General features: G+C 42.6%; 1 protein-coding gene across 2 annotated transcripts in view; it reads right to left on the minus strand.

Moving 5' to 3' along the window:
* Positions 1-22,319, minus strand: part of RASA3 (RAS p21 protein activator 3) — a 139,350-nt gene that overhangs the window by 59,987 nt on the left and 57,044 nt on the right. For both annotated transcript variants that reach the window (XM_086482113.1, XM_086482114.1), the window contains exon 4: positions 15,383-15,477. In XM_086482113.1, coding sequence (XP_086338239.1) covers positions 15,383-15,477 — 95 coding nt within the window. The remainder of the gene's footprint in view (positions 1-15,382; positions 15,478-22,319) is intronic.

The raw sequence follows: 22,319 nt of genomic DNA on the forward strand, positions 1-22,319 counted from the left end.
CTTCTGCAAATCATCACGGCCAAAATTGAGCCATTCACCTTCATAAACACGTCCCCTCCACCCTTTTTATCAAAGGACCTTAAAATCCACCCTGCTAGTTAGTCAGAGCTCTAATAGGGGTGTCATCTTTGACTCGGATCTACCTCAACTCATATGCAAGTCTGTTGCCACCTCTATCACAAGGTCATGCCAAAGACCTCACTGTCTCTCCTGACTGGTTACAGCAACATCCTGCTCTACGAGGATGTCTATCCTGCGTAACAGAGTAGAGTGAAGAACAAACCCTGGGCTCAGGTTGCACTTACGCTGCTACTTCCTCTACAGCAGATTTGTCTGGACAAGAGCTGGAGAGAGCAGTACAAAGCAGAGTGGGGAATGCAGTAACAATTAAGTAGCATGGACACACAGAAGCTCAGTTCAAGCTCATTCCCCAGTCCTCTTACATTCAGCAATGTAAACAAACACTGAAGTCAGAGCCTAAATAGCTATCCTGAAGGAGCCTATGAAAGATTCTGTTTCTCACTGTAATAGCCATTCTCTCCCTTTCCTTGCACACCCCTTTCTCGGTACCATTCTTTCTGAACTCTCGCGCATGCATGCTTCACGCTTTCCTGCATTTCACTCTCTCACTCACTCCTCAAACCTCTATCACCTACTTACACCTTCAGCACTCTGACTCAGTCACGGCTTTTCCTGTCCAAGAGCTGGAACACAGGCCTTTCAAGTACACGTGTCAAAAGATACTGTTGTTCGTCCAGAACACAAGGGAAGGGGGAAGCCCGGCCTCTCCAAGCTGTATAAAAGCCCATATTGCAGAGGCATCACAGCAGCTTGCTGCCATTTTGAACAGGCAAGGACCCAAACACGTTTGGAAGTTCCGAAAATGGCTCCTGACAGGTGTCTTTTACGTCATTTTAAACAAAATAATAAAAACAAACAATGCAGAACCCAAACACATTGCACGTGGCTGTCAGACTCCTGATTCTTCATGTCCGTTTCAGCAACACATGAAGCCTCCTTCACGCTCTCAGTGTACACAAATATCAATATTTGTCATCTTCTTCTAAACTGAAGCCTGTCCTCATGAATAAGTGAAGGATTTCTCTGCACAAACACGTAAAGCCACTTCTAGACCCTTCTCCTTAAGACTCAGTACAACTACAGTGCCCATCACACCCATGCATAACAAGGGCTAACCACACAACCAGCTGAGAACTCCAGTTAAGCAGGACAGTTTTCTGGCTTTAGTTCTACTACATTCTCCCTTAGTCTTCACTGTTCTCTTCTCCACTGGTGAGATTTTATCACAGGAGCTAAACTGCAAATCTCTGGAAAGCAAGTTTATATTATGAACCTGTAAAAACACTGCTGCCATCTTCATTGATATCCTCCATATTACCTTTACTACAGAAATCAACACTAATGTAAATTTTGAAGAAATTAAAATACAGAAAAAGAGATTCAGGAACTCTAGAGAAAAACACCCCTTTGTAGAAATATATCAAGAAGGTAATATAATTCTTGGAATATGTCTGCTGGTCTTAAAGGTGAGACGGACCTCTCTCAGGAAAGAAAGAATACTTCAGTACACTTAGATACGCCTGAATACAAACTTACAGTGCCAATTTGCTTGAGCAAACACAGACTATGATAGAAGCTCCCTATTTTAGAAATTAAGCTGCAAAAATCCTTTTAAGTCAGCAGTAACTTCACACATTTTCCCAGCTACATTAAGTACAAAAATATAGTGGTGCCTCCTTTGGGCTGAGACATTTTTTCCTGTAGCTCTCATTTTTCTCTTCTGAAGACCTTCTGAAAATGGTCAGCTGCTCAAAAAGTGACTCAATGCTTCAGACAGCGAAACAGAGGTCACGGGATCACTGGAACAGGCAGCCCTACAACTATTCCCAGAACACCTCCTTGCTTCCAGTTAAAAACTCAAATACATAAATACATTAAAATAAGGCTACAGTAACATACTTGCAGGCTTAATTCACGGAAAATAACTCCTACATAAACAGAATGCTTGTTCCCAAACCAATTATATCATCAGGCAAAACACAAGGATTCATCTGAATAAATTTACTCCTGAGCAATGCCATTAGTTAGTTTACAGAACACAGGATAATGTATTTTTCAAAAGGAAGACAGAAAACTATGCAGTGAATCAGCATCAAAATCAACAGTTAATCTAAACAACAGAAGGTCAGTTGATCACCTATACTGGATTAAATATACTGCAGAAACAGGGAGTTGCCAATACCTTTATTTAATGAGAATTTATAACAAAGACATTCTTATTTTTATTATCAAAAGAACAACTGTAATAATAACAACAGCCTCCAATTGGACTAGGTGCGCACAGTAACTGGCAGCATTTACAAGCAGGAAAGATCAGATAAATGTGGTAGAATAAAAAGTATGTGTCCCTGTTTTACAGCTGACACAGTGGCTGCGTCCTGCTCAAACAGAATCCCTGCTGCAGAGCCAGAGATTGAGTCTAGGATCAGTCTCAGGCCTGTGTCCTAGCCGTAAAGCTTTTCTCCTTCAGCACAGAGACAAATTTCAGAGAAGCAGCTGGAGGTTTGACAATTTTGAAGTAGAATGCATTAATTACTAAAAACATTTTCATTTAGAAAAATATTTCAGGATGTTCCTAGAAGCAGCTATGCTCATTAACATACCCTTCACATTTGGAAGGGTAGGACTTTTTCAAGGAATGAGCTGAAGGAGTGCCAACTCAACTGCTGAACGCTTCCTTTTTCATAAACTCCGGCTGATACGGATGGGTGGGTTCATAGGTCGTATGTCCTTCCTAATCACACCTAACATCACATAATGGGGCCAGCTGACTTCCATTTTTTCAGTTCTTTATTAAAGAAGCCATCAGTAGACTGAATTTCTCGTAGGGAAAGTACAACAGTATTCAAAAGGAAATCAGTAACAAACAAAACTTTTAAAGGGTCTTATTGAGGAAAAAAAAAAGTTACACTATGCTTGTTAAATATCCCCTTTACTAAAAAAATAACAGAATCAAGTTCCAGTCTCGTTAGCATTCTTGTAACACTTATCAGGTATCATGGAGGACTACATGCACAGTATCTGAGGAGCTGACCGAGAGCTTATGAGTCAGGACTAAAAGGGAGCGCAGGGACAGGTGACATTATAGTGGGGGTCTGCTACAGTCCACCCAACCAGGAAGACAGAGCAGATGAGGCCCTCTATAGACCAACAGAAGCAGCCTCATGTTCATAAGCCCTGGTCCTCATGGAGGACTTCAACCACCCCGGTATCTGTTGGAGGGACAACACAGCAGGGTATAAGCAACCCAGGAGGTTCCTGGAATGCATTAATGATAACTTCCTTCTCCAAGTGATAGATGAGCTATGCTGGACCTTATTCTCACCAAAAAGGAGTGGCTAGTGGGGAATGGAAAGCTCAAGGGCAGCCTTGGCTGCAGCTACCACAAAACGGTGGAGGTCAAGATCCTTAGAGCAGCAAGGAGGGTGCACAGCAAGCTTACTAGCTTCAGGAGACTTCAGGAGAGCAGACTTGGGCCTCTCCAAGGAACTACTTGGTAGAGTACCATGGGATATAGCCCTGGAAGGGAAAAGGGGCCCAAGAAAGCTGGTTAATATTAAAGGATCACCTCCTCCAAGCTCAGGAGCGATGCATCCCCACAAAGAGGAAGTCAGGCAAAAACGCCAGGAGGCCTGCGTGGATGAACACGGAGCTCCTGGACAAACTCAGACAAAAAAAAAAAAAGAAGCTTACGGGGGGTGGAAGCAAGGACAGGTGGCCTGGGAGGAATACAGAGAAAGTGCCCGAGAGCAGCCAGGGATCAGGTTAGGAAAACCAAAACTCTGAAGAATTAAACCTGGCCAGGGACATCAAGGGCAACAAGAAAAACTTCTATAGGTATGTTGGTGATAAAAGGAAGACTAGGGAAAGTACGGGCCCTCTCCAGAAGCAAACAGGACACATGGTTACCCGGGATATGGAGAAGGATGAGGTACTCAACTTTTTTGCCTCAGTCTTCACCAGCAAGTGCTCCAGCCACACCCACCAAGTCACAGAAAGGGGGGACTGGCAGAATGAAGAACCGCCCACTGTAGGAAAAGATCAGGTTCAAGACTATCTAAGGAACCTGAAGGTGCACAAGTCCACGGGAACTGATGAGATGCATCCGCAGGTCCTGAGGGAATTGGCAGATGAAGTGGCTAAGCCCCTATCCATCACATCTGAAAAGTTGTGGCAGTCTGGTGAAGTTCCCACCGACTGGAAAAGGAGAAACATAACCCCCACTTTCAAAAAGCGAAAAAAGGAAGACTCAGGGAACTACAGGCCAATCAGTCTCACCTCTGTGTCTGGCAAGATCATGAAGTGGATCCCCACCTGCAGTACCATGCATGTTCAGCTCTGGGGCCCCCAGCACAAGACAGACATGGACCTGCTTGAGCAGGTCCAGAGGAGGGCCATGAAGATGATCAGGGGGCTGGAGCACCTCCCCTGTGAGGACAGGCTGAGAGATTTGTGGTTGTTCAGCCTGGAGAAGAGAAGGCTCATGGGGGACCTTACAGCGGCCTTCCAGTGCTTAAAGGTGGCCTGCAAGAAAAGTGGGGAGGTACTCTTGATCAGCGAGTGTGGGGATAGGACGAGGGGTAACGGTTTCAAACTGCACGAAAGCAGATTTAGATTAGGTATTAGGAAGAAATTGTTCACTACAAGGGTGGTGAGAACTGGCACAGGTTGCCCAGAGCAGCTGTGGCTGCCCCCTCCCTGGCAGTGTTCAAGGCCAGGTTGGATGGGGCTTTGAGCAACCTGGTCTGGTGGAAGGTGTCCCTGCCCATGGCAGGGGGGTTGGAACTGGATGGTCTTTAAGATCCCTTCCAACCCAAACCATTCTGTGATTCTGTGATCTGAAAAACAAACTGAAACTGACCATAAGCTTGCAAAGAACAAAAAAAAGCAGACTCAAAGTCCTGTTTTTATAGATACAGGAAAAGCCTGTCTCAAACTACCTAATTTCTCCTTGGAATGCAGTTGTGAGTTACTGTGGATTGAAACACTAGAAAACAGTTGTAAAGCAAATAGACAAATGCTACCTACCTGTATCATGTTTCCAGCAGTTGTAAATTTGTGGTTTAATTTAAACACAGCATGTTGAAGAAAAAAAAACCCACACGACCATAGATTATCCTAAAGTTATTCTTATGACAAAGTTCTGCCATCCTAGAATGAAACACTTTTAGCATCTTGAACAAGTGGTGGGCCTCAGAGGCAGTGTTTGCAAAGTTACCAGGACACCTCTGGGAGCCATTTCTGAGTGCAGTAACATGCACACATTTTTGGCCTGGACTCTGAAACACAACACATGATCCAGTGACTGTAGATTCAGATACAACGTCTGATTTAACTCAAAACAGATGCAGTCTGGATTTTCAGGGAAAGATTTATGAAAAAAACACTGACAAACACTAGGAACTTCTCTGCTCTCTATCTGAGGCTCTAGTAAATGTACAGAAGACTGACAGTCTGCCTAAGGTCAAAAGACAGGAGCCAAATTTACCCAAATCTCTTAAATTGTATCTTCAAGGAATTATCAACCAGATCTCCATCCTTTTTGTTACTGTGGAACAGTTTTTGGAAATTGTTCAGTTTTTAAAAACAAAAAAACCCCACAAGTCTTTACTGTTAATTTTAAACAAAACCAGAAAATATACAATCCACTTGCCTGATTATTAAATATCAAGTCAATTATCTTCATATACAGGGCTTTCACAGCAGTATAATATTCTCTTCTACAAAAGAACAATAGCTGATATCAGAGAACCTACTAAAAAGGTATTTGTCTACTATTAAACCTGCTGGACAAGAGGTTTGCGATCACCCACCATTCTGCTTCTCGCTAGCCTACCAAATTTTACTTGAGACCTTCCCTGCCAAGGTGGGAGTGCATCTGCATGGAATTTTTCCAAACATTTATCCCACATGGGGACCCTTATCCCAGCACAGTTCCCCAACCTCATCAGCTCCACAGCTCAGCTCCACTCTGCTCATTGCTTAGGGAGTGTGGAAAGAGGGACTGGGACCAACCTTTGGCAGTTTGCTCTTCCTCCTGCTGGTACAGAATGACTGCAGGCAGCCTCACACCAGCTCCTGGAGATGGAGGAGGGAAAAGATCTAACAGGGACAGGTTGTAGGAGAGCACTAGGCTAAGCAGATGATGTGAAACACAGCACGTGACTAATGCCAGCACCTCACTGTTTTAGAATCTCAAATTTAGGACTGTGATACCCTTGGTGTGTTGGCTTACTTGCTTCAAGTTGTCTGGAGAAAGGAGCAATGGAAGAACTCAGCACTGCACACAGACTATTCCAAATGATGGGATAACCTGTGCTGTTGCTTTCTGTGTCTTTACAAGTTTTATTTCAGGATATAGCAAATGTTATTAGACAGATCCTGTCCACTTTGAAACCCTCCCAGGCAACTTTCTGAGATGTCACTTCCTGGCACTAGTAAAGCTTAAAAGCAAACAATAAAACTGACTCAAACTCTAAGGGCTCACTTAAATGCTGTCCATGAGGGAGTGGGGAGGGGAAAGGCTGCAGCTACTGCTTTAAGTAAAGCCAGCCCTGCAGTATATCAGCAGCCCCACATTAAGGTCACAGCCTAACAGCAGGGTCGAGAGCTGAAGGAAGAGTTTGTTTGCTGTCTACATTAGCTGTTGGAAGAGCTTGCTCCTGCCCTTAGCAGAGGGCAGCAGGCGGCTGGGAAAGGTCTAAGGATCATGCTCTAGATTGCAGCCTGCCTGCTGGACCACTGTGCGGCACACAAGAATCTGGAACAAAACCCACTCTGTCACTGAGGAAAGTGCAAGAGCTCTAACGAACACTGCACGGATTCATAAATGCTAGGCAAAGCAGAACTGATGTCTGCTTGGTCTCCCTATGTGCAAGCATGTTAGAGCTGCTCACTAACTGGCAAACATCTTCAAACGGCACAATGTTAGCCTTCCTGTTTCTCTAAAGGAAGAATACCTCCATATGGTCGAAAACCTTATAATTAGTCATGTTTTCATCTCAAATACTTTGATGCAATACAATATGTAGATACCGTAAATGAAAGCCACCTGGCTTTCATTTCCCCAGAAAAATTGTGTTCTGCAGATACAGAATCCAGGTATGTTATTTTGAAATAATGTAAATTTATTATTCAGCAGTAGGTGCTCCTTACCACATGCCATGTTACAGAGTAGCTTTTTAAAAGTAATAGACTAAAATTGGATAGACTGTCTTACCCCTTTGCACTGCTAAGTCTGAGTACTGCACTCTTACATTCACATTGGGAGGAAGCCTTGCCACAAAGCAGGATCTGGTCAATAACTGGTCTTTTTGTTTATCACAAGCATTATTTACCATTGCTGATGCACGATTCAGTTCTCTGAAATAATTTTGTCAGTAGGCAGGTAGCCTTGAGAATCTTACCACCCTATCAAAGCAGATTTAATCTCTTTCCAAAACAACTACAAGAGAGAAACCTAAAAGCCACTGTTCATAAAACAGATGGTAACACCCATTTATTTCCTGTGTCTGGTAGAAAGCTGATACCAAACCTGGAAGCAGCTTCTTCTTTTTACAATTTGCATATACCCATGCTTACAGTAGGGTATACAAAATGCATCAGTGACTCATATTTACACTAGAAGCATTTACATAGCTACACAAAGATAGTTAATGTCAATGTTGGACAGTGGGCATGCAATGCCCTATACAGTTGCTCAACCCAGTTTATCTTCAAACCTATATTCTTAAGTAACAATTAGCAGAGCCATTCCAGTCTAACACGATTTGCTCTACATGTATAAAAAACATTGATTTATATAGAAGAGGAAGCAGGCAGCTATGCAAGGGACCGTGACAACTTCCACGATATTATGAAGGTAGGACAAAAGAAAATAACAGAGTAACACACTTCCAGCTTCCTCTGCAGATCTAGGCTAAACTTCTCCCACTGTCACATAGGACTGAATGGAGAAGAGCTAATTCAAAAGCCTGCGTGAAACCTTGGCTCTGCTGAAGTCATGGCAAAACTCCCACCCTGGCAAGGCCAGGATTTCATTCATGAAGCCTGACATTTGGGATACAGATTCTGCATTCAATGTGAAGGTGCTGACAAAGGAGAAGAGGGTTTTTTTTAAGCAGCACAGAGTGCCCTGGATATATTCTTCTAGCTAATATACAGGCAACATTTCAGAGTCAGTAGTAGCTTCCAGCACAGTAAAAGGATTTTAGGTGTATTCTCCAAACATACTTGTAAGTAATATTTCCACTAATGATGTATAGTCCACCACCTGGCATTCGTATCAGTCCACACTGAAGAACAGGCATGTTTAATCAACATTAGTTAAAGGCCTGTGCAGGCAAAATGCTAATGGGCTGAAGGAGGAGGAAGGGCTTTTGGTGCCTGAAAAAAGTCCTTTTTAACATGAGTAAATCTTTTGCACAAAGCTTTGAGTACAGAAGGTTAAAATGTGAGACAATTTGCTTCCTCAGTGTCGGTTATCTGCCCTTTACATGTTTTTTTTCTTTTTTTAAAGTTGATAGCCAAATAGATACGTTTCAGACACATCAAAGTTCTTATGAGGAGGAAGGGGAAATGAGCAATTTTCAAGTTTTTATGTCAGACTTTTTCAAGCCCAACAATGAGTTTTACATAAGACCTTCAGCATGACTGGCTTTGGAAAAGCACCCTGTCATTAATATTGAGAACTCAGCTGTAAGAGAATATGACCATTTCACATTTGTCAGTGCTGTGGAGGAAGTAACTCAAAGCACACTTGAAAAGGGGAACTTCTAAAGCAAGAGCTTGCACAGGAAAACATGTCAGAATGATCTAACTCTCCCTGCATTTCTCCCCCGCTTTGGCATATACACACTAGCTGGTTTGGAGTATGCTGGTGTATTTTGATATTAATCTGAATGTCTCTGGATCTTTAACCACTTCACTGATTGCATGCACACAAAGGGTATTTGGGCTGCAAAGCTCAAACTTCACAAAACAGACTTGAACTATGCAGGGCTGAAGTTACTGTGGGAAAAAAAAAAAAAAAAAAGGGGAAAACTATTCAAAAACAGGAAAGGCCTTTTCAAGATTGCATGTGCACTTGGGCTTAAATTCTGCTGAGAACACATGGACCACTAAGAGCATCTGTCATCTACAGCCCCAGGCAAATATCTGAATCAGTTACTGTTAAGTAAACTTCTGCAAGTGAAGGAAAGGCAAACATTCATGGATCAAGAGAGATGTACACACAATAGCATGCCAACTTTTGCTTCCAGTCCTCAAAAAACATGAAAATGAGAATATAGCAGGTCCTGAAAGACAATTGACTAGCAGAACAGACACACGTCCCATGGAAAGTGTGCAACATTGTGCTCTTACTGACTTCAAACAGCTTAGAAAGTTGTCTTCTGTGGCTAGCCCCTCCCATCCAGCTGAGGCTGCCCGATTGTTTATAGTCCATTTTGATGCAAAAGTTAAACCATTTTCAGTAATGGCTCAATTCCTGTTTTACTTCACACTGAAACGTTTGAGGACTGTACTGTCAGACACTGGGTATTTAGCTCTGGGCATGTTAACAACCCACTGAGGAGTAGGCAGGCTCCATCAGAAGACAGGAACTTAAAATTCCTTCAACTAAATCCACACAAACCCACCTGGTTACAGCTTCATACTTTCAGAACAAGCTTTCCAGTCTGGAAAGTTAAGCCATGAATGATGCATTTAACAGCTGCTGTTAAGTTTCATTCTCCACTCTGTATAATAAACCTTCCTGACAGCATTTAACATGTTTTAGTATATTTAAAAAGAAATATTCAGAAATCATGTCATTTCATATTTGTATACAGTTTTGCTGGAGTTTAATAATTTGTTGTCCGCAGAGGAGCTTGAACTTAAACCACTTACAGCACAACAGTTTCACCACCCAGGCTGTATCTAAACAGCATTCAGGGTATGCATTGACAGCACTACAAGCAGCCTATACAAGATGTTATTTTCAAACTAGCAAGAGCAAAACCAACCACTAAGATCTGGGGGCATTGATTTACCAAGAGAGTAAGAGCCTATCGACCCCAAGGGGCAACCACAGTTCATTGCTGAATGACACAGTGCTGTGTTCTGATGGCTACTGTTACCCACCCACTCCGATGACGGGAAATTCAGGTGCACCTGGTTATGCCGATTATCGCAACTACCCAGTTTGCGAGACGAAATGGTGAACCAAAGCCACAAAGGGCATGTGGGTGAGTAATGGCCGATCTGCATCTGTGGGCTGAGCAGCTGCACAGCACCTGTACTGCTTCGTGTGGGACTGTGCACCACACTGAACTGCATCAGTGGTGGGGAGATTACAGGCCTCTTGGCAGCTAAATGGACGATGCCCTGATTTTTTCTTCAAGATGAGCAATCATGCTGGACTCCAGTACATCTTGCTGTCAAGCAATAAATGGATGTAGCCTTAAAGCATCTCACAATAATGCTCATATCTGTGTAACATAGTCCTGCTGTCAGTAACATCCTCATCTGCCATAAAGTTTATCAAGCTATAATCTCACCTTGCACTCCTGACAATACAAAACATCTTTATAAGGCAGTAAGAATCACAATGTTAGAAAACCATAAAAGTGAATGCAAAGCCTCAAGCTGAACACCTTGGCAACTATGTCTGATGCAGTTATATGTTACCATTTACATTTTGATTTTTTAAAAATATATAGGCTTATTTATTTTGTATAGCATCAGAATACTGAATAAAATTTGAGAAACAGCACAAAAATACTAAGAAATCCAAATTCCATTAACCTTAGAATTCTATTTGCTTGTTTTGTTATTTTGCACTCACAAAAAAAAAACCCTCCACATCACATACTACTCCCTCTCCATGCACGAAGACAGAAAACAGTATTGCCATTTGAAAATTTGACCCATTTCTGTAACTCATACAAGGTCCAAAACACGTCAAGAACAAAAATTTAAATTCTACTCATTAAACTTCAGATAGACAGCTCGACATACCAGTTCTTACATCACAAATGTTATCATCTGTAATTTCAAATCAGTCCTTCTGTTCTGAAAAATGAGGCCAAACATGTCCCAGAGAACCTCTGCACCCAAGATCATTAATATTTTAATAATCCATTGATTTTAAGCTGGTTTTCAGTTTCTGACTGTGCTGATTGGTCTGTGTAAAACCTGGGTATTTGCAGGCTTTGCACACAGTAGAGAAAAGGCCTATACAGGCTTATCACTGTCACCCAGTTTCTTTCATACCGTGGCCTAATGAATTAGAAAGAATTAGAAACTTGGTCTCTTTGATACTTTTTTTTTTTTTTCTTCAATTCCTCACTCTCACTTGTATGACCTCAAGCAAGTCACATTCTTTCTGACACTTATTCTCACTGCATTCAAAGTGCGGGAGTGACAGTAGCTTACCTTAATACCGTGCTGTGATGCATAACTAAATAGCCATGAACTGCTCTACAACATGGAAAACAGTATTAAGGCCACTGGATGACAAAACCAGAAGCAAGATGCAGGAGTTCCCTGGCACACAGCTCAATGTTTAATCCATTAATTATGTGGCTAATGGGGACAACCGCTAGAACAGCAAAACTGATAGCTGGCACATTAAAATCACTTTTTGACTACTAGTATTCGCATGATTCACTGCAAATGATAACCACCTTTAATTTCTTAAATTATTTTCCTTAAAATCAGAGAAAAACTGAGTAACATTGCATAAATACTTATTAACACAAATACTCTTTTTTCTCTTATAAATGAAAAAGTGTTCATAAAAAAATACCATGAATGAAAAAAGTATGAAAATATTCCTTCATTTGGCTATCTTCAATTGCATAAGAATTTGTACAGATATTTACAAATCTGCTCCCACTACTATGGAAAACAAAACCCTCTTGCAGACTCCCATAATATAAAGACTGTGGAACATCTAAGTAAATGGATAAAATCAGAGTGCTGTTCAGATTTACACTAGCTATAGTAAGTGCTTATCATGGAGCCCAGAAACAGCTTTTAACAGTTGGGCTCTTGTAAAGATACAAATAGCGGAAGTGATAAACTGTACAAACAATTACAAACTGAGAACATGCTTTCCAGCAAATATTGTGCTTCTCATCTCTCCAAAAGCTAGAGCTGCTTGCAAACCTTTCTGTTATGAGTTCACAGCTTACATTACCAGTGCTGTCCTAGACAGGTCTAAAAAGCTTCCACAAGCTTACTCTGTGTAAATACTGTAAAACAACAAACAATGCAGAAGCTTATCCAAATATTGGCCTTCTTCAACTGATAAATTACAAAGGGAAAGTTTTCATATCCTACAGGAAATAAACACTAAATCTATTGTTTTAAAGTCACTGTCATAAGAGGCTTTGGGATAAGAAAGGGAGACCAGGGTAAACAGAATTAATAAACCTCAAAGTTAAAAGGCTGTTAAAAGCCTTTCCATCATCAGCATTGAAATATGGTATTAAAGAGGATCAATATTTTACAAGAGAATGTTACAGACTGAACAGGCTGTCATGAGGCTTTCTTTGAATCACATGCACAACAGCATACTATTTGTCTCTCCAAATACACAGAAAACTTAACCTTGAATGTATTTTCACATATCATAGAATCACAGAATAATTTTGGCTGGAAGGGACCTTTAAAGGCCATCTGGTCCAACCCCCCGGCAGCGAGCAGGGACACCTTTAGCCAGATCAGGTTGCTCACAGCCCCGTCCAACCTGACCTTGAATGTTTCCAGGGATGGGGCTTCTACCACCTCTCTGGGCAGCCTGTGCCAGTGCTTCACCACCCTCAGTGTAAAAAATTTCTTTCTTCTATTCAGTCTAATCTGCCCTCCTTTAGTTCACAACCACTACTCCTTGTCATATTGCAATCGGCCCTCCTAAAATGTTTCCCCCCATCTTTCTTATAGGCCCCCTTTAAGCACTGGAAGGCCGCAATAAGGTCTCCCCTGAGCCTTCTCTTCTCCAGGCTGAACAACTCTCTCAGCCTGTCCTCATAGGGAAGGTGTTCCAGCCCTCTGACCATTTTCATGGCCTCCATCTGTTGACTTGTCCTTCTTGTACTGGGGGCCCCAGAGCTGGACGCAGTACTGCAGGTGTGGTCTCACCAGAGTGGAGTACAAGGGGAGAATGACCTCCCTCGACCTGCTGGCCACACTCCTCTTGATGCAGCCCAGGATACAGTTGGCTTTCTGGGCTGTGGGTGCTCATTGCTGGCTCATGTCCAGCTTTTCATCCACCAACACCACCAAGTCCTTCTCGGCAGGGCTGCTCTCAATCCCTTCATCCCCCAGCCTGTATTGATACCAGGGGCTGCCCTGACCCAAGGTGCAGGACCTTGCACTTGGCCTTGTTGAACCTCATGAGGTTCACATGGGCCCACTTCTCAAGCTTATCCAGGTCCCCATGGATGGCATCCCATCCCTCTGGAGTGTTAACTGCACCGCTCAGCTTGATGTTATCTGCAAACTTGCTGAGGATGCATGTAGTCCTGCTATGTTATTGATGAAGACATTAAAGAGCACTGGTCTCAGCAGGGACCCCTGAGGGACACCACTCATCACTAATCTCCATCTGGACATTGAGCCACTGACCACTACCCTCTGGATGCGACCACCCAACTACTACAGTCCACCCGTCAAATCCATCTCTCTCCAATTTATAGAACAATGTTATGAGGGACTGTGTCAAAGGCCATACAAAAGTCCAGACAGATGACATCCATAGCTCTTCCCTTGTCCACTGATGCAGTCACTCCATCATAGAAGGCCACCAGGTCGGTCAGGAAAGACTTGCCCTTGGTGAAGCCATGCTGGCTGTCTCACATCATCTACCTGTCCTCCATGTGCCTTAGCATAGCTTCTAGGAGGACCTGTTCCATGATCTTCCCAGGCACAGAGGTGAGGCTGACAGGTTGGTAGTTCCCAGGGCTCTGCTCTCTACCCTTTTTAAAAATGGGTGCAATGTTTCCCTTTTTCCAGTAACCAGGGACTTCACCTGACTGCCATGACTTTTCAAATATCATGGAGAGTGGCTGGGCAACTACATCAGACAATTCCCTCAGGACTCTGTGATGCATCTCGTCAGGTCCTATAGACTTATGTACGTTCAGGTTCCTCAGGTGGTCATGAACCTGATTATCTCGTACAGTGGGAGGGACTTTGCTCTCCCTGTCCCCACCTCATGGCCCATCCACTCAAGAAGTGTGGGAAGAGAGGTTGCCAGTGAAGACTGGTGCAAAGAAGTTGTTGAGTACCTCAGCCTTCTCCTCGTCTGTTGTCACCAGCCTGCCAGTCTTGCTCATCCAGAGGGTACACTTTCTTTAACCTTCCTTTTCTGGTTGACACATGTTCCACCACATATAACCACATATGTTGGAATGAGTGTGCATTGTAAGTGTCATTTTCTGACCTGGTATGTACAGACCTGCACACAGACTGAAAACCCAGGACATTATGCCCAGCCCTACCACACAGCAGTATCTAAGCAGCATTTCCCCTTGCATTTATTGGAGACTGTTGCACCGGTCAGACATTCACATCTGTGGCCTCCTAAGCAAACACTGTGGTTTCAAAGTGACCTGCAATATATACTTAAAGGAAAAAGAAAAAAAAAAGTAACTGGTATTTTGCCTTGATATCCTGCTACATCATTTAATTTCTTGTTTTGTTACAATGACTGTTTTCACAAGACCTAACACTGTAATAGAAAATAGAATCTGCTTCAAAGGAGGGTAAGTACAAAAAAAGAGGATTCTCACTGTGTACCAAAATCCGCAAAGTACCAAACCCTAAATGGAGCTGAACTGATACAATTATCAGCATTCCCATGGTTTGGAGCAAGGCCTAGATCTGGCAAGGAGCAGCTTTTCAACCAAGATGTACTTGTTGCCATGCTTGTGACAACCTGCCTACGTAATTATTTAAAACAGTACCTGCAGATACTATTTTCAAGCTGGCTCCACTCCCTGAGGAATCAACACTTATTTATAGCGCTTTGAAGCTATTTGATACTTCAGATAACCACACCCCTCCTTGTATCAGTGACCTTGATCGTTCACATAGTTTTAATTATTTCTGTAGGCAGAATCCTGGCCCCACTGATTTATGCACACTTGTAATTCACCCTACACACACACAAGTTGCAAGTATCACTGAAAACTAAACCGTACTAATGGGCAATGCTTCCTTTTTGTGGGGAAGCAACAAATCTTTCCTAGAGCCATGAAACCCATAAAGCTGCCATGGCCCTGTTACAAATACTCCTTTGCCAAGATAATCTTACCTGTACTTCGGAATCAGCATCAACATGCTGGAGTTGAAACCATGTGTCTCTGTTATGATACTTCTGCAGATCTTCTTTCTGTATAGCTACCTTTCCTGGAAACAAAAAAAAAACAGAAGCACAGTTTAAGACATGCTAAAACTCCCCCAAAGTACATTTCCATCAAAAATAATTTTTAAAACAATGATTTAAGGACTGTCCTATTCAAGAAAGGCTTCAGAGCAAGGAAAGATTTCTTCACAGCGTACTTCTCTACACAATATATAATTCTTTTTGATGAGCAGCTTTTTCCACTTCATATTGTGAAAGACTTAAAAATTCCTAACAGCATACTCACCTAACAGACTAAAGCACTAGGCTCTGTGGATAAGCTTGTAAGAATGCTTATAGTAAAAATTTCATTATTGCTTCGTTGACATGACAATTAAATTTGTAGGAGGAAAAGCTTGAAAATAATCAGAGAGAGATTTTTGAGGCAGATATCTAACAATTCCAAAAGAAAGTTTCATGCATAGGGTTATTTCTCACAGTATTTTAGAATGAGGCTTTTCACTATATACTTTTAGAGGAGAAGGGCAGCAACTAGAGATGTCAAGCCACAGCACATTCCCAGATCTGCATTTTGAGGTGCTACAGACCCACCTCCCTCACTCAAATCCTGCAGAGCTTGCATTCTGCAACCCAGAGCCACCCAAGTACTACCCCTGACCTCATAGGAAAAAAAAAAAACCCAAACAACAAAAAACCACCACCAACCCACAGTAGAGCTCCCCCCGCCTTTTAACCCCTTCTTACCCTATCAAATCAGCTGTTTTGGCAGTTATGGCAACAGCAGCCAGTTCCATGCTGTGAACTAATCTACGTGCACGCTAAGGGCTAATATATATATAAAGCTGAAACTTGTATCTTGCCCAGTCTCTCTCAGGCATTATGTAAAGCACTCCCTGAGGGGCAATGAAACTTTTTCCAAGTGTCTTTCGTTGTATATACAAAGCAGAGCATGGCATGCTTGGGGAGCACGTGATCCTCTGAAAGCAGCTTTGGGCTGGGTGGTTCCCCAGGCACTGAGCAAAGCAGCATGTTCAACATGAAAGAATCCAGGACAGTCAAAGACACGAGGCTCGAGAAAGATGTTTCTTGGCCGTGTGGTTTAGTAGCAGACTTTCTCTGCTACAGTGAGTTGCTTGCATACAATTTGCAATCACTGCTTTGCTACTGAAACACAGACTGCTTTAACCAAACCCTGCTAGATAAAACACACTGATGGACACAGTCTTAGTGGGAGAGAGATTTCCAAGGCTTCCCAAACCCATGCAGTCTGGCCAGAGTTCAGTAATACACTACCCCAGCAAATGTTAACAGAACATATTTAACAAAAAAAAAAAAAAGTTTCCACATGATGGAAGACTAGGAAAATAGCAAACACAAAGCATTCTCCTTTCTGAAATCTAAAAGCTTACGGAAGTCCAAGCAGTAAGTTACTATACCCCAGTGTTCCCTCAAATTTTGGCCTTTTCCTTTAGCTGTTGTTGGATGGCTCCACCCAGCCCTCCTGTTTGCTGGGCTGCTCTGTGTACCCTGCTGCAGCTGCTGCTGCATTCTTCTGTCACCCTCAGGCTGCTTCTGGTGACAGTTTCCAGATTTCCAGTCCCAGTTTCTAAACTACTTTGCCATCCTTCCACAACAGCCCTCCATAGCGTCCGCCAGGGTTTCTGCTCTGGCTTCTGCCGAGCTGCTGACCCATTACTCCCAAGTCTTGCCCATTCTGCCCTCAGTGCTCTCCCTCCCCCTGCTTGTCCTTTGGAGATTACCAGATCCATCTCCTGGCAAACATTAAACTAGAGATTAACGAGACAGATTCACTACCAGGCTCTTTATTGGATATGCAGAGCAAGCGAGTTCAAACTTCTTAGAAAAGTGATAATTGAATTACACAAACCTATAAAATAATATGGCAGAAAGGGTAAATAAGACATCTGAACTGCACTGAATAGAGGGCTGAATAGAGCACCAAGTTACGCTGCTGAGAATCTCTGTAATGATGACTGTGTATTTTCAAAGCTTCTACTTTTATTCTTCAACCACAGCAGTTTGTGGGCAACCTAGTTTCTCCAAGACGTTTTGAGACAGGAATACATTCAAATGCATGACCTTCCAATAATTGCTTTGGACCTCGCTTGAAATTGTTTACTTTCACTGCTTGCTATCCTCACTGTACCTTTTAATCTCTTGCAGAAATCCTCTACCCAACTGCAGTGTACCATGCACTTCCCAAACACTGTCACCCGTAATCAGTCAGTGCATAATTGCAGCACAAAGTGTATGGAGGCAACGGTATGTGCCTCCAGCTCCAAGAGGGTTAACATGGTGCTACAATTGTTTTGATTAGGAAACTGTTTGAACAGCACTGTTTGCTCTGCACACAAACAAGTCTTATTAATGAGTGAAACTTATTGACTGGGCTGGCTAGAATCCAGGGTTTTTCACTGCATACCAAATGATCCACAAAGGAGAAAAATCTACTACTGAAGAAAAACAGGGGGAGGGGGTGCATAAAAAGGGCCTACACTTTGTCCAGTGTAAACACATGCAAAGGTGTATTACTGATAGGGCAGATTGTTTGATTAAACAATTCTGTGTGTACAGGAGCACCCTGCACAATTTCGGTTTTCAACCCTTTGCCTGCACTAACCATGTCCACAGGCTCACCCACCCCACACACCTCCTCCTCACCACCAGGCCTTGAAAGCCACAGTGCAGGTGCTGAGCATGGTCAGGTCCTGCCCTCCTCCATACAGCCACTGCTCTGCCACCAGCAGACCTGTGTCTGTCTGACCTGGCTCAAACAACTTCTAGCCTCACCAGAACTAGGTTAAATCCAGGCCAATACTCAGAAGCTGTTGGCACCTGTCACTTGACCTGACACTCCAGGATAAGGGCCTACAATTCTCCTTGAAGACCAATCTGACACAAGAGGTCAGAAAGGTTTACCACCACTCATTTACAGGGCATTTTCCTCTTTGTGGTTCTTCAGTGTGCTTTCAAACTGGAGCCTGTTGTCCCGTGCTCTTTCTCAAGACTTGGGTGGCTGCCAGGCAGCAGTGAGAGACTCCAAAACTCGCACCTGAGGCACCCAGCCATTCCTGCTGGTTTCCTCAGAGCCGCCCCAGCCTGCGGAGAGTCTGGGTCTGGTTAAGCTTTTAGACACTGTATGGGAGGAGGCAGGAAACAACAGGGTATGCTGAATGGTATAAGGTGCAATTTCAAAACTCAGTCAAGTTACATTTTTAAGAGTTAGATTCTCAGCAATAAGACCAGCAACGACGAGGTAAAAGCATTCTCATCTGCACTAATTTCTTTCCAAAATCTGACATTCACCAGGACCTCAGGTTAGCAGAGGGAAGGGAAAGACCACACATTCCTGCATGTCTTTTCACCCATACGGCAGCAATTTCCCTATGTCCCCCCAGTTCAAGCTAAACAGATCTTCACTGGCACATTTAAATCCTAAACCCTGTGTCCAAAACAAAGACACGACATGCCACACCTGACTCCTTCTTCTGTGATTCTCTCTTTAGGGAAACAACAATCTACTAACAACCCATTATTTCAAACATGCAGCCAGCTCATGGATGAATGAAGTTACTACCTAGAGCCTGGATGGTCTTAAGGGTGCAAATTCCACTTTAGGATCCCTGGTGCAAACTGATTTAACCGCCTCCTACTTTCCCTACCCATGCACTCCTGTCCTTGCAGCAGGCGGTATTGAAACTGTTGAGGAAACTGAACCAAACTAAAAAAAACATCAAACAATGAAAGTAAACATTCTGGGGGAGGAGAAGGGAAGAAGTTTCAAGGGTCATGTGTGGGTGTTGTGGGCATTTTTAACAGACAAATCTTTACAGCTGATCTGTTCTATGGCTTCCCCACTCAGAGTCACATTAACACAGCTAGAAGATAGAAGATAACAGAAGGTCAATAATTTGGGCATACAGGAAGAAATATGCAGAGATGGGTAAGGATTTCTGGCTTCACTGCTTGGGAAAGTGTGGAAGCACCGCACCCTCAGTGCCCATCCCTCACTGGAGTTTCAAAAGCTCTTCCCGGGCAACTCAATGCAGCCCATTAACTTGACCCTGGACATGCCTGGGCTTGTTAATTCAGGGCCTAACATTTCCATATAAAGACTAACAGAGTTGACAATTTGGCTTAGGCACTCTCCATCCAGTCACAATTACTTTCTCTCTGGATTACCTCTTGGTGACAGAAGGAGTAGACACTAGTTTGAGGATTGTATCTCATGTTTTAATATTAATTTGCCAGTTTGCAGTGTTCACCTCACAGCTGAGATATGTAAGTATTTATGTCAGATGCTAGATTAGCAGAAGATATATTCCTTTACTGAAAAAGAAGTCCAGACAGCAATAGGATGGGCGCACACGACTCTACCTGAAAAATGATCCAACAGTTATTTTAACAGAGCCCTAAACCTGCATTTCAGGAGCTCTTGTATCTTCTGTTTAGGTTATCTTTATCTTTGAATACTTGCACAGTGAAAACCACAAAACTTTGCAGATTGCTGCAAAGTGAGCTGAAACAACATAATGCTATATTTTTAATACAACATCCTTCATTAACACTCACTGCAGTATAGTTAATTTATAGCAAAGGGTTATGTCTGAGTCACATGTTAAAAGGCCTCAATGGCTTAATTAATTCAGTCTCCTCTCAGCTCTGAGAAGAGACTACCTTGCCTCCTATGTGCTGCTGTATCAGGCAGTAAGAAGACCTGGAAGCTAGTATATTAAGTGCACAGACACACTGTACCGGTGAATTCATTTAAAATAACTAATACAAAGGTGCACAAGGAAAGGCACTTTCAACAGCTGGAAAGACTAAGGATGTGTGAGAATTGATTTTAATAGGCATTGTAGGCTGCAAAAGCCTTATGAAACTTTAATTACCTTGAAATCTCCAACCAAGAAGCATTGCTGCTATTCCAGACTACCTGGAATTTTAAAGTTATCTGTATGAAAGGTTACTTGTCATCAAATAAAAGAACAGAAACTTTGTAAGACAAAGAGCTAGATACCTGCCTTGTTCAAGAACAGCACAAATTCACTCACCCCTCCCATAACATGGAAAAAGATTGAAACAAGCCATCTCCCTGCCTAAGGATTAGAAAGATAAGGCTGAGAATTAGGGGCAACATAAAGCTTTAGAGCCTTAGAAGCAGCAGAATGGCTCCCTCCCAGCTCCCCTGAAGCACATGGCGAAGCACAAGCACTACTAGACCATCTGCTAACAGGGGTAAGAATTAGTGGTGATAAAGGCAGAACATTTCCAGCACAGCAGCAGTGCATCCTACACAGAGTACCGAGGTGTACTATATTCATGACCCCAGTTTTGTTTGGTTTTTGAATAACTAGTCCAAATATAAGAAGAATATCACTTCTGAAACCCATTTTTCCTCTTCATGAGATTTATCTTGGATAACAAGGCAGAGAAAAAGTAGGCTGTGGATAAGACATAGCTTCTATTCTTAAAAGAAACAAGCTGCAGCACTGCACAGACTATTCTCTATCAGAGTAGTTTTGCTGGCCACAATCCTAAAGATCTCACCTGGCTTACATCGCAATTTCTGCTCTCCCTTCCTGCTAAAAAAAAACAAAACAAAACAAAACCAACCCACAACCTACCAAACCACCTGGTATCAATTCTCTGCCAGCTGCTCTATGGGCCCTTAAAAAGGTGCATACATCCGAGAAAGGTGGTATAGCCCATGGCTGCTTGCAATGGGAGAGCAGCCCTAAAATCTAGACTTGCAGTCACTGTTGTGTGCCTTACGGTACGCACCAAGACCCTGAGCATGTTTCCTGCACTGAACAACCATTTCCTTCACCCCCTCCATCACCAGCCCCTTCCAGGTACTGTCACCAGAAGCCACTGCTACTGCATCTTCTTCACAGTCCCAGGCTTTGCTTAGTTCAAGCGAGGCATAAACCAGACAGAGACTGCTTAGCATCTGCTAGTGCTAAGTCAAGTACTGCAGAAAATACAGAAAGCCCAGCTCAAACTACAGCAGTCAGAGGTAAGCTGGGAGGATGGATCTATGGTGATATTCCAAATACAGGTATTATTAACAGTCATTTGGTAAGGAGAAAGGTTGCATAAAAGGACAGTCAAGGTTCTAGCACATTACTCTTGGTAGTTTTGTTTATAATATATGTACTTGTAGGAGGAAAAAGGAAAAACATGTATTTTTGAAAGCTCAACTTTGTTTTCCTGCTTTTGTGACCATCTGTTATGTTAAAAGATACCGTGAGTGCATCTTAACAATTTATTCTATGCAGAAAGTATTTATTTTAGTCTTTCTATGCAACTGCAGAGAATCTCCTCAGGATAATTCTAGTTTATAGCTTCTTGAGACTTGTCATTGTGGGATAAAGTCATCTGTTTCCTTTATTTCATTAGGAGCTATATTTATACCATACCAAGTAGCTATTATTCCCATGTCATCCAACAATACATCACGGAAACAGTAAACCAAGTTGTGACTGCTGCCTAAGCCATGGTCGGGGCTGAAGAAACAGAGGAACACAATTTCTATTAAAATCTTGATCTCTGCTTCATGCTATATTGGAAGATCTTTCCTCCACTTAGCTAGCAAGCAGTGTAGCTTAGCAGGGATGATTCTTTTAAAATTTTTCTTTTAACCCAAAAAATAATCAAAAGGTGATGCTTCAGCTACACTTGGCAACAGTTACCTAATAACAGTAGATGGTTTGCTTAGACATTTGGTAATCAATGGTGCCAACTCCACAAACACACCTCCTTAGCTTTGGAAGCAGTCATTAACAAAGGCACAGTCACCTCAAACATGCAAGCCTCGAACAACTTTCAATTCCAGGCTGTTTTCATTCTGTGAGAGTGTCCA

The sequence above is a fragment of the Leptosomus discolor genome, chromosome 1, assembly GCF_034619465.1.
Source record: "Leptosomus discolor isolate bLepDis1 chromosome 1, bLepDis1.hap2, whole genome shotgun sequence".
NCBI classification, from domain to species: domain Eukaryota; kingdom Metazoa; phylum Chordata; class Aves; order Leptosomiformes; family Leptosomidae; genus Leptosomus; species Leptosomus discolor.